We start from the raw sequence: 14236 nt of genomic DNA, 5'->3' as shown, positions 1-14236 counted from the left end.
CTACTTGGGCTTGGCTGCTACAGAACTTACCAGAATATCTAACCTAAGGGCTGTCCAGATTGAGAAGTCAGTAGGAGCCTCTCCAGGACCTTGTTTTCAGGATACCTTACGACATATATTTTTAGGTGTCAAAATGCCAAGCTTTTCTTCTCCCCAATGGGGCAGAGGTTAAAGGTAGTATCAAGGAGTTTTGTGGACAAGTGAATGAGGAATATACATTCTCATCTCAGATTTTCAAGAAGTCCATAGGGATCATGAGACAAAATACTCACAGGCAGCCCCTACAGACTATAGCTCAAAGCTATTTAATTATTACTGTTAGCTATTTAACACAAGGCCCTGGGTGCCAATTGTTTTTTGTTACTCTAATCAGCTGCAGCATCTTAAAGGAAGAAGGGCTTATTTTGTCTCATGATTTTAAGACACACAGTTTGGGGACAGTGTGTAAGGTATAAACCACACAGCTCAGACTTATGTGCAACCTCCTGTGATGTGAGGGGCTAGAAGGAGGGAGACAGGCTGTGCCAGTCTTTTCTGAATGGTCTCACCTGCTTCAATCCTCTTATGGTTGCCCACCTTTGGAAAGCACCCGCCTTTTCTACCTCGGTATAAACACTACCAGGATTCTTCACATGGTTCCCAAAGTGAATGCCAGTTTCCTACTTGGATGAGCAAACTCAGCCTTCGCAAGCTGGTGATGGCGAGGCAAGCCTGCAAGGCAGGGCTGCTCTGCCACAGAGGCTGTTTCTTTCCCGCCCTGTCTCAGCTCATTTAAGACTCCAAATTATGTTTAGACAGGACCGCATTCAGGTCTGAGCTGCTGGAGGAGCAGGAGAACCTGGCTTAGTTCTAGACTCTGCATTGTAAACCCCAAAACATTGAGCTCACCAAAAATAGTCCCTTGCTGATAAGCAACTGGTTTGCAAGGAAGTTCAGGAAGAGGCAGAGAGTACATTTCCAAGTGGTGTGTGTTTGTGTGTGTGGGTCATTTGCCTTAAGTTTCTTAATCAATGGGACTTCTCAGTATCCTTAGTCACTGTCCTCATCAGCATCCTACCCAGAATGTGCTCCTTGCTGTGCAAGGCAGGACTGTCAAGATGTTTCTCATCTCACTTCCTTCACGGCCATCGTGGTCCTGGGATGAGTGCAGCCCTGCAGCTGAAGAGGCAGTCCCCAGACAACTCTCTGTATGCCAGATGAATACATGAAACCCAGACCTGAGTTTGAATCCAGAGCTGCATCCAGCTGAATAATGCAAGCTACAAACCCATCTCTGCAGGTTTCGGGAACCTGCTCAACCTCCATCTGGTCATGGGTCAGGTGGGAGTCTTGCTGACTTCTCCATGTGTCCTGTAAAGGTTCTATGTATGGCATTTTACACAGTGCTGGGCGTAAAGACATCCAATCACTAAAACCCTTTCTTAAGCCCCCAAAACATCACACCACAGAACTGAAGTAGTGGAAACATAAACCACCAAAGGGAAATATTCCAAACAAGCCAGAACACATGCATCCAAGTAATAGTTACTTCCTGAGGTTTCCATGGAGACCATGTTTCACCACTCCAAACATCTGCTGTGTTTGGAAACTCGGTCCACAGTCCTGAGGCACATTCATTAGTCTACAGCAGTGCTGAAAAATCCTATAAAGATGGATTTGATTTGGGAAAACCACCAAATGTTGTTCAGCAGGAAATAAAGTGAAAACACTGTCAACTTCTTGTTAGACACACAGTTGTGTTTATAAAGACCTGACATTAATCTCTAAAGACGGCAGAATGATCCTTCTGAAGTGTCACACGAACCACATTCCCCTTCTGCCGAAGACTCTTCAATCATTTTTCATTCCTCTTGGGGTCAAGCTCAAGTCCCTTCATCTTCTGTGGCCCACCCTCCCCTCTATAGCCTTATGTTTGCTTCTGCTCTGCTGTGCAGCTGCCCTGGACAGCTTGCCACCCCAGCCCTCCGTCCTTTCTCCTGCAGCTTTCCTTCTCCCTGGAGCATTCCTGAGAATTGCCTTTCGAAATTGTCAAGCTCGCTACCTCTCACTTGGCAGCTACCTTCTCTGCAAATCAATTAAGATAAAGCTCTTTGAGTCCGATGCTTCTCATATATGTGGTACCTACAGCTGTCCTAGACTTGGCAGGCAGCACAGCAATCATGCATTCCTTTCCTCTGTCTTCTTGTAGACTTGGATTATGTGAAGCATAACACTGTGGCTCATGCCATTTACATGGTATCCAGTATGTTTTGGGAACGATTAAGTTTTTTAGTATACAGTAGGTGTATTTTACTCAAATTCACCGCATTGCTATGGTGGTTTGGGTAAGAATGGCACTCATGGGCTCATCTGTTTGAGGGCTTAGTCACCAGAGGGTGGCACTATTTGAAAAGATTAGAAGGATTAGGAGGTGTGGCCTTGTGAGAGGAAGTGTGTCACCCGGGTGGGCTTTGAGGTTTCACAGCCCATGCTAGGTCTAGGCTCACACTCTTTGCCTGCAGATGAGGATGCCTGATATACCTGCCTCCGTGCTCCCCACTATGATGATGATGATGATCTTCTGAACTGTGAGCCAGCGCCTAGTTAAATGCTTTCTTTTATAAGAGTTGCCTTGGTCATGGTATCTTCACAGCAATAGAGCAGTGACTAAGACAGTTACATCGATAGTTATGCCACACAAACCTCATAGAGCTCGTTAAAGTATTTGAGAGATACATAAAGTATGGCAGGATTATTAGAAATGCAGCAGCTATTCATTTCCAACATCTGTAAATTCTCTCTCTCTGTGTGTGTGTGTGTGTGTGTGTGTGTGTGTGTGTGTACACATGCATGTACATGGGTACATGTGTATGTGCAGGACCTGTGGAGGCCACAGGTCAACCCTGGGTGTTGTTCCTCAAACACCTGGGTTGGCCAATTAGGCTGGACAGTGAGTTACAAGATCAGCCTATCTCTACGTTTTTAGTGCTGGAATTGCAAGCTCACACTTGAACCCTGGTTTCTATGGATCATACTTGGGTTCTTGTGTTTCTATGCAATGATTTGGTGACTGGGTCATCTTCCATCACCCATAAATCCTTTTTATTGTTAAGAAATTACTTACTAGGCTCTTATATAAGACAGTATCTGATAAATAAAGAATGGATTATAGCCCAAAGTATAAAATAAACAGGAGAAATAGATAAGGGAACTAATAAGATTGTACGGAGAATAAATACTAAGTAACTTGTGTAGATAGTTGCTCATCAAGGAAATGGAACATAAGGCTCCACTCTTAGGGCTGGCTTTGCAGAGAGAGTTCTGTGCAAAGAAAGGGGAAATCAGAGCAGCTTGATTTGACCAGAGCAGCAGGTTGGGAGACCTAACATATTCTACCCCAGCCAGGGCTCAAGGTCAAGAATAGTGACAAGTCATTCTGATGGCACATCACACTGGATCTGCTGTGATGAAACCAGCTTATGTCATCTGTGGCTGTCCTCACCAACATCCAGAATCAACCATGGGAAAACAGAGGCAAGTCACAATAGAGAAGAGACGTACAAAATGCCTAGCCAATAGCACTCCAAGCAAAGTACAAACAAAGCTAAATGGACTCAGTAGGTTATATTTTGTGTGTGGTTGTGCATGTGCTTGTGTGTGTGTGTGTAACATAAAGGGGTTATATTGAATTTGAGGGTCAAGAGAGGGTTTAATGGAGAGATACAGACACAGTACTCACATGTGAAGTTCTTAGAAGTTCTCAGAAAGAAATAATAAAATCACTTACGTCTCCTTAAGAAAAATACAACAACAACAACAACAACAGTTTTTTGTTTTGTTTTGTTTTTAAAGGAACCGTGGACAGCCAACAGAAGTGTGATGTCTAAAGGCAACAAGGAATCTTGGAGGGGACCCTGAACAGGAAAGGTATTTGGTAGAGTAAGGAAAAGTGGATAAAGTAGGGCTCTAGTAAATAGTGTAGCAGAGCCAGTTAATAACTACAGCAAACACGCTGTGCTAATGTAAGATGTTAAAATAGGGGAGGCGGGGTACAGAGCATAGAGGGGGGGTCTACACCGTCTCTCTAAGTTCCCTATAAACATGAAACTGGTCTATATACGCCATGACATTCTCAAACAATTAGTAAAAACAAATTACTTTCTGAAGTCTAAGGAGCTGGAGAGATGGCTCCTTCTAAAGGTACTTGCTGCTCTTTCAGAACCTAAGTTCGGTCCCTAGCACCCATGCCAGGCAGCTTGCAACCACCTGTAACTCCAGCTCCAGGGGATGCAACGCCATCTTCTGTCCTCTGTGGTCACCTGTACCCACTGCACATACCCAGAGACACATAATTAAGAATAAATCTTTAAAATAAAATACAATCAAAAATGTCCTAAGAATAAAGTTTACTTAAAACAAAAACAAAAACAAAAAAACAGTATCTGGCTGGATGTTGATACCGGTCTTCTACTTTCCAGCACACTTAAGTGAAAACATAGAAACCATTTCTAAAACTGAGTCTAAAATCTGAGAAATTCTGCCAGTTCTTGGACAGATGGAATGATATTGGGGAAAACAGTGGTAAAAACCTAGTTTTCCACTGCCTCAAGACAGAAAAGAGAGTGGCTAAGATCAAAAATTCAAATGACACCACATGCTGGCGAAGATGTGGAGAAAGGAACACTCCTTCATTGCTGGTGGGAATGCAAATGGGTACAACCACTTTGGAAATCTATCTGGTGCTTTCTCAGAAAAATGGGAATAGGGCTTCCTCAAGACCCAGCTATTCCACTCCTTGGAATATACCCAGAAAATGCTCCAGCACACAACAGGGACATATGCTCAACCATGTTCATAGCAGCCTTATTCATAATAGCCAGAACATGAAAACAGCCTAAGTGTCCCTCAGTTGAAGAATAGATAAAGAAACTGCGGTACATTTACACTATGGAATACTACTCAGCTGTTAAAAACAAAGAAATCCTGAAATTTGTGGACAAATGGATGGGACTAGAAATGATCATAATGAGTGAGTTACCCAGAAGCAGAAAGGCTCACATGGTATATACTCACTTATAATTGGGCACCAGCCCAAAAGGCACGTCCCACAAAAGTCTTCACTTACCAGGAGATTGGGATAGATGTGAGGACATCCTACTGAGACTCTAGGTAAGAGAAATATAGGAGATGTGAAACTAGAAGGACCCACAGGGTCCTAGAAACCTACAAGAAGAACATTGTGATGGGTGGATCTGGGCCCAGGGGGTCTGCTCAAACTATTGCACTAATCAAGGACAATACAATAGTAAACATCAAACCCCTACTCTGATCTACCCAATGGACAGGACATTCTCCACAGTTTGTGGAGAGCGGGGACTGACTCTGACAGGAACTCTGGTGCCCCATATTTGACCACCTTCCCTTGGTGAGGAGGCCTGGTGGCACTCAAAGAAAGAATAAGCAGGCTACCAAGATGAGACTTGATAGCCTATGACCATATAGCGGAGGAGGAGGTCCCCCTCGGTCATAGAGACTGGGGAATAGAGTGAAAGCGGGAGGGAGGGAGGGGTGGAAGGATACAAGTGATGGGATAACAATGAGTTGTATCTGAATAAATTAAAAACAAAAAACAAAAACAAAAAAACAGGAAAGAGCTGTTCACCAAGCAGCCACATGATGCCGCTGTTCCTACTCTGTTCTCAGTGGGCTCTTCTAGAGCAGGCATCTGTGCTGATCTTTAATGCCTCGCCTTTAATGCCAGCACTTAGGAGGCAGAGGCAGGTGGATCGCTGTGACTTCGAGGCCAGCCCAGTCTACAAAGCAAGTCCAGGACAGCCAAGATTACACAAAGAAACCCTGTCTCAGAAAACAAAGCAAAACAAACAAACAAACAACAAAAGAAAATGCTTCCCTTCTGCATTCCCTGTCTACTGAATGGCACCTGAGCAGCTTCTGAGGAATTAGCTTTCCTCTGGGTGTGGGGTGGGGGAGGGTCATTGCACTTAAAGCCCTGAATGAGGGTGGGGACAGGAGACACTGTGAGTAACCATTACTATCAATATCCCCGCAGTGAGTGTTGGGAGGAGAATTCGTCCTGTGCTTTATGGTTATAATCGTTGCCTGCACTTTCTTGTACTTGATTCATTCAGAAAATACTTCCTGCGTGCAGCCTGTGTGCCATGACCTGTGCAAGCTCTAGGGGAACCACGCAACCAGCCATGTAGACACAGCTCTATGTGAAAGTGATCTAGAACTTGGTGTGCCCTGACTGAGGGAAGGACACCACATCAGTGCAGCGGGACACACTGGATCGGCCGGAACTGAGCACATCAGCCCGCTCTCCTTTTTGTGTATGTGACTAAGGTGTTTCCAGATCATCAGTGGACTGGGAGAGGCCTCAGGACACACAAAAGGTTTGGAGTTAGTCCACATTCTTGTCTTGAAAACCACGAGAATGTACCCTGATACTTACCTCAGGCATGGGCCATTACCTCCCAGCAATCTTATGCTTCCTTCAAAGATCCACAAAACAACAAAACAACAACAAAACAACAACAACAAAAAACAACCGCACTGCAACAGAAGCAAAGACCTCACAAAATGAGGAAAGAAGGAAAACAGGCCGAGACTGTTCCTTGCGCCAAGGAAACGTGCAATAGCCTGGAGCTGTAACATCCCCCAAAGGTTTATGGGTTAAATGTTCTAGTGGTGGCACTATTGGTGTAGGAGAGAGGAATGTGGCCCGAGCAGTGGGTCCCCAGGACATTGAAGGGGATACTGGGACTCCGTTCTTCTCCTCTCCCTCCTTGGCTCCTGGACTCACATGAGGAGAGCCGCTTTCTGTACCACAGGTCTGTGGTGGCAATATTCTGCCTCATCCCAGGTGAAAAGTGACAGCCAAGAGACTCTGCAGAGAAATGTCTGAGACCGTGAGCGGAGGCAAAGCTTTCCTTCATTAAGCTGTTTTCCTTAGATGTTTTGTCCCCGTGACAAAAGCTAACATGGACCTCTTCAGAATGCACAGGACTAACTCTCTGGTTTTCCACTCTTTACTAAACACCCTGCTGTTTGCTTTAAGGCACCTTACCATGAAGCTTTCACGGTATGCTGTTTGCCTACTGCTGTTTTCTACAAGAGTATAGTACACAGTATTTGTCTCTCCACCTCTGAATCCTCAGCAGCTAAAACAGCATCGGCTGTGAATTAATGAAACTAATCAAAAGGGGACACACGTGACTCTATGTGCATGAGCTCCCTAGCAAAGTCAGAGTCACAGACCAAGGGAAGTGCTGGTTGCCATGGGTGACAGGGAGCTGAGCTAGGGTGCTGTGGACACAGTGTCAGGCTGGGCAGACAGACGGCGGCGGTGAGGGCTGTACAACAACAGGAACCATTGAAAGCCTTGGAACTGGTTGGCTCCTTAACTCTAGTGGAGGGAGGCCTCCCATGGGATGCTAAGTCTGGAGAGCTCTTCACCACCAGTCCCTCTTCCCTTCTTCACAAAACCAGCTCTGTTCATGGTGTGGAGAACACAGGAGAGGTGCTCTGCCAGTCTGTGGGCACCAAGATTTCTACTAACAATGGCCCCCCTTTCCTTTGTCATCAGCCTTAAAAGGGTCAGAGTTTTCCCCTTTTGGACTCTTGTTCTAAAAGACTGCAGTGGGAGGCAGTACAAGTGCATTCATTTATTCAATGCATTTTTACTGAGTACCAATTACATAAGAAACAAACAAACAAACAAACAAACAAAAAACCCTGGGGTGGTGGATTCAAACATAAGCACAGACTTCGGGGTATACATGTTCAGACAGAGGAGAAGACACAGGCATAGCACAGGACAAAAGAGAGACAGCTACAAAAGTAGGAGTTTTCTGGAGTATGTTCAAATGAAGCTCCGAATCACGGGGCAGTCCCGAGTGGGGAGGCATACTTGGAACAGAGAATCATGAAAGTTGAGGGGACATTAAGGATCAGACAGCAGACAAGCAGGTGGCTGATTTGTGGACTATGAAGTATTTGAGTGGGTAAGTAGCATAAAATTCTCTGAGAAGAGAAATGAGAGCCAAGGGGAGGAAAGTAGTTTGGTGGGAGATTTCCAAGGGCCCCAGAGGCCAGGCCATTTGTATTTTGATAGGTAATACGGGAGTAATTTAAGGTCTCTGAGTAGGGCTGAGTGATGCAATCTAAACTATGTTTTAGGAGGAACAAGTAGAAGGGGATTGCAATTGCCCAGCCAAGAGGTAATGAAGCCCTTAAGTAGGATGGTTGCTGTGAAAATTGGAAAAGAGGAAATAGATGGAGAGGCTTTGGGGAAGCGGAATAAATGGCGCGCACCTTCTCTTCACTCTCCCTTTGACCCCCATTCCTCTCCTCGCTCTGATCATAAAGCTGCATGAGGCATCCCTTACCACCCCGACTTATGTTTCCTGCAAGGATTCTCATCTGGGTTAGGTAAGGCTGCATCTGCAATAACCACGAAGGACGCCCCGAAGAACAATTCTCGATGCTCAAAATGCGCACATCATATCCCGCACCTACACGCCTACTGTGCCTCCTCCGCATTCTGACCTTTAGGCAGTTCCCCCTTTGTTCTCAGGACCCACCTCTGGGAAAATCTGCACCTAAGGAAACGCAGCTTTCCTCGAGTTTTTTCGGCTGCTTGCGCAGAATGGAAATCAAGATTGTAAAAGCAAATTTGTTAAAAATGATTGTAAATGTCTGTCTTTGTTCCGTCATTCTGCTTTCAGGGCATTTAGGAGCTGTGCAGGGTTAATATTACAGATCTAGGTAAAAGAATTTTAACAATAAATTTTATAACTAAATTATGAGAAATTCAGAAAAGCAGTCACCAAAATAATTGGATTAATAATTCAATTGTTAAATGAAATCTAGGTATTATATTAGTCATTCCATTTTTAGAGGCCAGAAAAACAGAAGATATGTAGTTTGTACTTGTAGCTTCCACCTTTGGTGGATTGTGACTGAAGTGAGCTGAAGTTACCAGCATGTGACAATGGGAAGAGACTCCCTTCTATGCCAAGTTTTCTCTGGTTGTCTCACCCTAGGATGTGTAGTTGTAATTTCTAGGTCCTGTACCTGCAGAAGCATACATGGTAACACAGGTGACCAACACTGGGCATGCCTGGAGGAAGTAGAAGTGGTCTGAAATAGCCACATCAGCAATGGTGCCAAGGTAAACTGCAGTGGTGCCAAGATATACTGCAATGGTGCCAGGGCACACTGCAATGGCGGCAGGTTGTTCTGCAATGGTGCCAGGGTATACTGCAATGGTGCCAGAGTACATTGCAATGGTGCCAGGGTATACCGCAATGGTGCCAGGGTATACTGCAATGGTGCCAGGGTACACTGTAATGGTGCCAGGGTATACTGCAATGGTGCCATGGTGCACTGCAATGGTGCCAGGGTATACTGCAATGGTGCCATAGTGCACTGCAATGGTGCCAGGGTATACTGCAATGGTGCCATGGTGCACTGCAATGGTGCCAGGTTGCACAGCAATGGTGCCAGGGCACACCACAATGGTGCCAGGTAGTACAGCAATGGTGCCAGGGCACACTGCAGTGGTGCCAGGTTGTACAGCAATGGTGCTAGCATGCACTATAATGATTTCAGACTGCACAGCAATGTAGTTTGCAGAGTCAAAGAATGAGGAAAGGCTAATCTATTTTGGACTCAAATTTGAAGCAGGAAGTGGTCTACTTCACTAAACAGCCAAGGAGTTTTGGCCCCCCAGTCAGCACAGTGTTAAATTAACCTGAGGGTGAGTAGACAGAATTCAACAGAGATCAAAGACACTAACACACCCCCGGTCAGTACAAAAAGCTAACTTTTGCTAAGACCCATCTCTTCCACAGCTTCGCGTGCGGTTCCATGACTCTCTCCCTCAGCCCGAGCCCTCAGATACTGCAGTTCGGGCTCTAAAATGGCTCAGAACTTGTGTATATGCTCCGTAACCTCAGAGTCTGAGTCATCTCTACATCGCTTACCCTAGGTGACGTAGTGCAAATGCTAGTAGACAGTTGTGGGTCTGTGTTGTTGAGGAGAAAATGGCAAAGGGCAGAAGTCTTTAATGTGTTTTCCCACAGATCTAATTTTTCTGGGGTCTTTCCCACCTACGGTTGAACGCACAGACGTGGAGCCAGCTGGAGAGAGAGAGCCTGCTGTAACTGAGTTCTGCCTCTAAACATTGTCCCTGTGTAATTTTACCTAAGTGTTAAATACTTGCTTATGCTCATTTACCACATGATGGAAGTAAGAGCATGAATGGAATGCCCAGGGTCAACAGCTATGCAATCAGGACTCAATCCAAATTAGAACCAGACGTGTGCAAACATGAGCACTATCTTCCACCCATCCTGCTTTCGGCTTGGCTGAGGCCATCAGTCCACTAGTGCAAAGCGAAAAAGATATTCCAGGTATCCTTTAAGCAAGGAAGTCTGGGAAGACTTTTTTTTCCAGATCAGCGGAACGAAATAATACATAAAGAAATATATTTAAATATGTATGCACATATATGTGAATGTGTATAATTTGATATGTTATAAATCAAAACAACTTAAAAGCTGGCAACTAATAGCTAGCATTAAATAGATGCATGTAAATCAGTCCCTTTTGGGGGAGAGTGGAGTAGGTTAAAGCCATGCAGTCTGTTAAAAAAGGAAGAAGAGAAGAAGGAAGGAAGGAAGGTAGTGCCAACCTCACTTATAAGGACTGACTGGAAAAACACTTACTTTTAGAGATACAGTATTTTATTTTATCTTTTCCCTTGGGGAAAGGATGCTTAAAAAACAGAACAGGGCTGTGCTGTCTCCCTGGATTCTCCTGATTCCAGGAGAGATACACTCCAATGAGCTGCCAATGCCCAGAGCCACGCGTGCTTCTAGAAGGCAAGCTTATAGGCATGGCTTCCTTTCTATCATTTTGTTCCTAATGAAAAATAAGAGGTAATGGAATAAAAGAACTACACTTAAAGACTGCCATCTTTGGAAAATTCAAGTAGAATCAAGACCAAATGGAATATGAGAGAGAGAGAGAGAGAGAGAGAGAAGAGAGAGAGAGAGAGGAGAGAGAGGAGAAGAGAGAGAGAGAGAGAGAGAGAGGAGAGAGAGAGAAGAGAGAGAGAAAAGGAGTCTGGCCAGGCTGGGTGGGAAATCTTTCCTTGACTCCAATGGAAAAACAAGAAAGGGCTAGCCAAGGCCCTAAGACAGGAGGATTGAGACCATAAGAATAAACCCTATGCTTGGATTTGCCCCTTCTGGCTTTCTCTCTATCTCTTGGTTGTTATTATTATTTTACTATTTAATATTTTTGCTAGAACATTTATAGTATTATAAGTATCTCAGATCCTTTATGGAACTAAGTTTCTTATAAAATATAACATACATGCACATTTGAATAAAATATTTACAAAAATTTTGCATCTGCTCATATTCACTGTATTTTTATAAGTGCAGAGATTTAATGTATGTTCACTCAGAAGTTAATACATCATAGTAAATGAAGATGCCACCTCTGAGTTTCACTTTAGTACCTCTCAACAGACCATATTTGGTCTTTGTAAGTACTAAATACGAAGTCTTGCAGTGGATCCTTAGCCAGGGCATAGGGTGGGGCCACCCAGTTACAATGACCAAGACTTGGCTCCCAGTGACTTGAAGGTTGGCCAAAGGTTAGAGGGACACCAAGGTGGCAACGCCAGGCCATAACAGGGAAGGCTGCTTTTTACTGGCATGGCAGAAGGGCACAGAACAAATGAATCAACAACAGAAAGTCAACTTCTTGAAAAGGTGAGATGGTCCTAATGTGCTCAACCGGAACAGCGTAACTTGTGTTTAAGGGCAGAAAGTAACGTGAGTGGCACCTGCATGAGGTGCTCACTGGGACCACATGCTAGCCTTCATGTTCGGAGACTGCGCCCAGGGACTGGCCTCAAAGCTGAGGGATTTAGGAAAGGATGGCCGTATGGCTCTCTGATCTGGCACAGCTGGCCATCCACACTGCGACCCAGTCACTTAACAGGAAGAAGATGCATTAGGAGGCGGGGAGGAGCGAGAACGCAGGGAACACAACGCAGGCTTGTGTTCTCTCTGTGTTAATGATTTCACAGCGTGATGAGATCCAGCTGGGTCTCCATACATGGAATGCTCCATGTTGCCCTTGTTGGTTTGTTGTTTGTTTGTTTGTAAATAGCTGCAAGGAGTAAAACACATTGGGTGGTGTGACTGGAGAGATGGAGTCTGATGAGAGTGAGAGGAAGGAAACACACTCAACATTTGTTGTTTCAAACTAAACGTCCTCTGTTCTGTCTCCCAACTGCATCTCAGTACTGAACACACTATGGTACATAACAGCGTAGTGATTACTGTTGCTGACCGCTCATTGAAGCCTTCACGGCTATCAGCTCACCTAATTCTCACGACTGAGTCACAATATGGAAACAATTTGGCACACAGACCTTCCTGCTGTAGTGGTGATGGTGTTAGTGTGTGTGCTGTACACACACGCTGCATGTGTATAGGCACAATTCTATGTGGGGTGTAGGTGTGTGTGCATGTGTGTGCGTGTGTGTGTGTGTGTGTGTGTGTGTGTGTGTGTGTGTGTGTGTGTACTCACAGGCACATGGAGGCCCACTGTTACTGAACCTGGTGAACACACACATGTTCATGATCTATTTTAAGTCCTGACAATCGTTTTCACTTGCTCATTGGAGACATTTGTTACCCAGTTTAACCCAAGACTATAACATAATTAAGACTCAGAGGAGAGTCTTCAAGATTTGAAAATCAAGGCCCATAAACAGGAGAGACTTCCACATCATAAGTCAAGGCCTTTCAGCACAGGCTGCTGATTGGATACTTACATCAAGAGCCACAGACTGCTTGGCCCAGGACTTCTTCACTTGGTCGTACATAATTGTGTTGTTGATACCAAGGCCACAAAAGATGACAAAAGCCTAGGACACAGAAAGCCTTTTAATTAAAAACTGTAATAACTCACAGCCCAAATCTAATACGAAAGCAGGCAGTCACCAGAGACAGTTCCGAAAATATAATTTTATTGGGCTCAGAGGTGGGCCTGGGGGAAATGTGCATTAAAATTCTTAATTACTATTGTCATGTAAGGGCTTTATAGCTCACACTGCACATGAGAAAAAAATCATTACTTTAATGACATCGTGAAGAAATAACTTCATACATTTGAAAAAACAGAATGTGTTTAAATGCGGTCTTACTTTATTTGAGCAGTAGACTGACTCTATTATTCTATTTCATTTAAAAGCAGCCCCTTTCAATAACAAGGCTATGAATATTTTGGCTAAGAAGCCAAAGTAAGAGAAACCACAGCCGGGCGTGGTGGCGCACGCCTATAATCCCAGCACTCGGGAGGCAGAGGCAGGTGGATCGCTGTGAGTTCGAGGCCAGCCTGGCCTACAAAGCGGGTCCAGGATAGCCAAGGCTACATAGAGAAACCCTGTCTCGAAAAACCAAAAAAAAAAAAAAAGAAACCACAAGGCAAGGGCAACCATACTGATTTAACACTAGCTTCTAAAAAAGATGCAATAAGGAAAAAAAAAAAAAAAAAAAAAGGATAGATTGCTTTGAGGGAGTTGGATTCTGGCACAGACTGTGAAAAAGCACATCAAAGCTGGAGGTGGAGGGAAACAGAACCTTCTGGACTAAAGGGCTGGCTAAGGGTTTCATGACTGAACATGTGTGAACATGACAAGGATGGTGACACTGGGCTGACGTGGGGGTAATTCTCCAAAAAAACTAAGATATCATGATCAAAAGTCACAAGCTAAGCCAATGAGTGAAAACACAATCAAATCTTGCCAATGCATTTATATAGTCTTTAAACTGTCCTCTCAGTTCTGGTATGCCATTTACCTATATTAAAACGGTCAATGTTTATCCTAACGCATGTGGGTGACGAAGCTGTCAGTGATTCAGTTCTGGACCTTGCTTTACACGTTTATTTGCTCACCTCAAAAAGCCGCTGGTCTGCATCATCAAATGGTTTCCCATCAAGTCTGTTCAGCACTTGCGCGACCCCTGCGGAGGGAAGGTGAGGACAGCGGTCACTGCCAGTGCTGGGCATTGTGTCACTGTGCTAGAGCATGCCATAGCTGATTCCGTGAGTGACTTAACATACTGAGTTTAAACTCCTATACACTGGAAGTGTGATACTGTTGACAAGTATATTAGAATATATATACACACAGTTTTACATAAATCAC

At 44.5% G+C, this 14236-nt stretch overlaps 1 protein-coding gene across 1 annotated transcript in view; it reads right to left on the bottom strand.

The window, feature by feature from the left end:
• Pde11a (phosphodiesterase 11A) overlaps window positions 1–14236 on the bottom strand; it is a 223530-nt gene that overhangs the window by 140471 nt on the left and 68823 nt on the right. The window contains exons 6-7 of the mRNA XM_051167077.1: window positions 13984–14051; window positions 12860–12952 (exon numbers count right to left, since the gene is read on the bottom strand). Coding sequence (XP_051023034.1) covers window positions 12860–12952; window positions 13984–14051 — 161 coding nt within the window. The remainder of the gene's footprint in view (window positions 1–12859; window positions 12953–13983; window positions 14052–14236) is intronic.

The sequence above is a fragment of the Acomys russatus genome, chromosome 24, assembly GCF_903995435.1.
Source record: "Acomys russatus chromosome 24, mAcoRus1.1, whole genome shotgun sequence".
NCBI lineage: Eukaryota > Metazoa > Chordata > Mammalia > Rodentia > Muridae > Acomys > Acomys russatus.
This window is presented reverse-complemented; position numbering and strand designations above follow the sequence as displayed.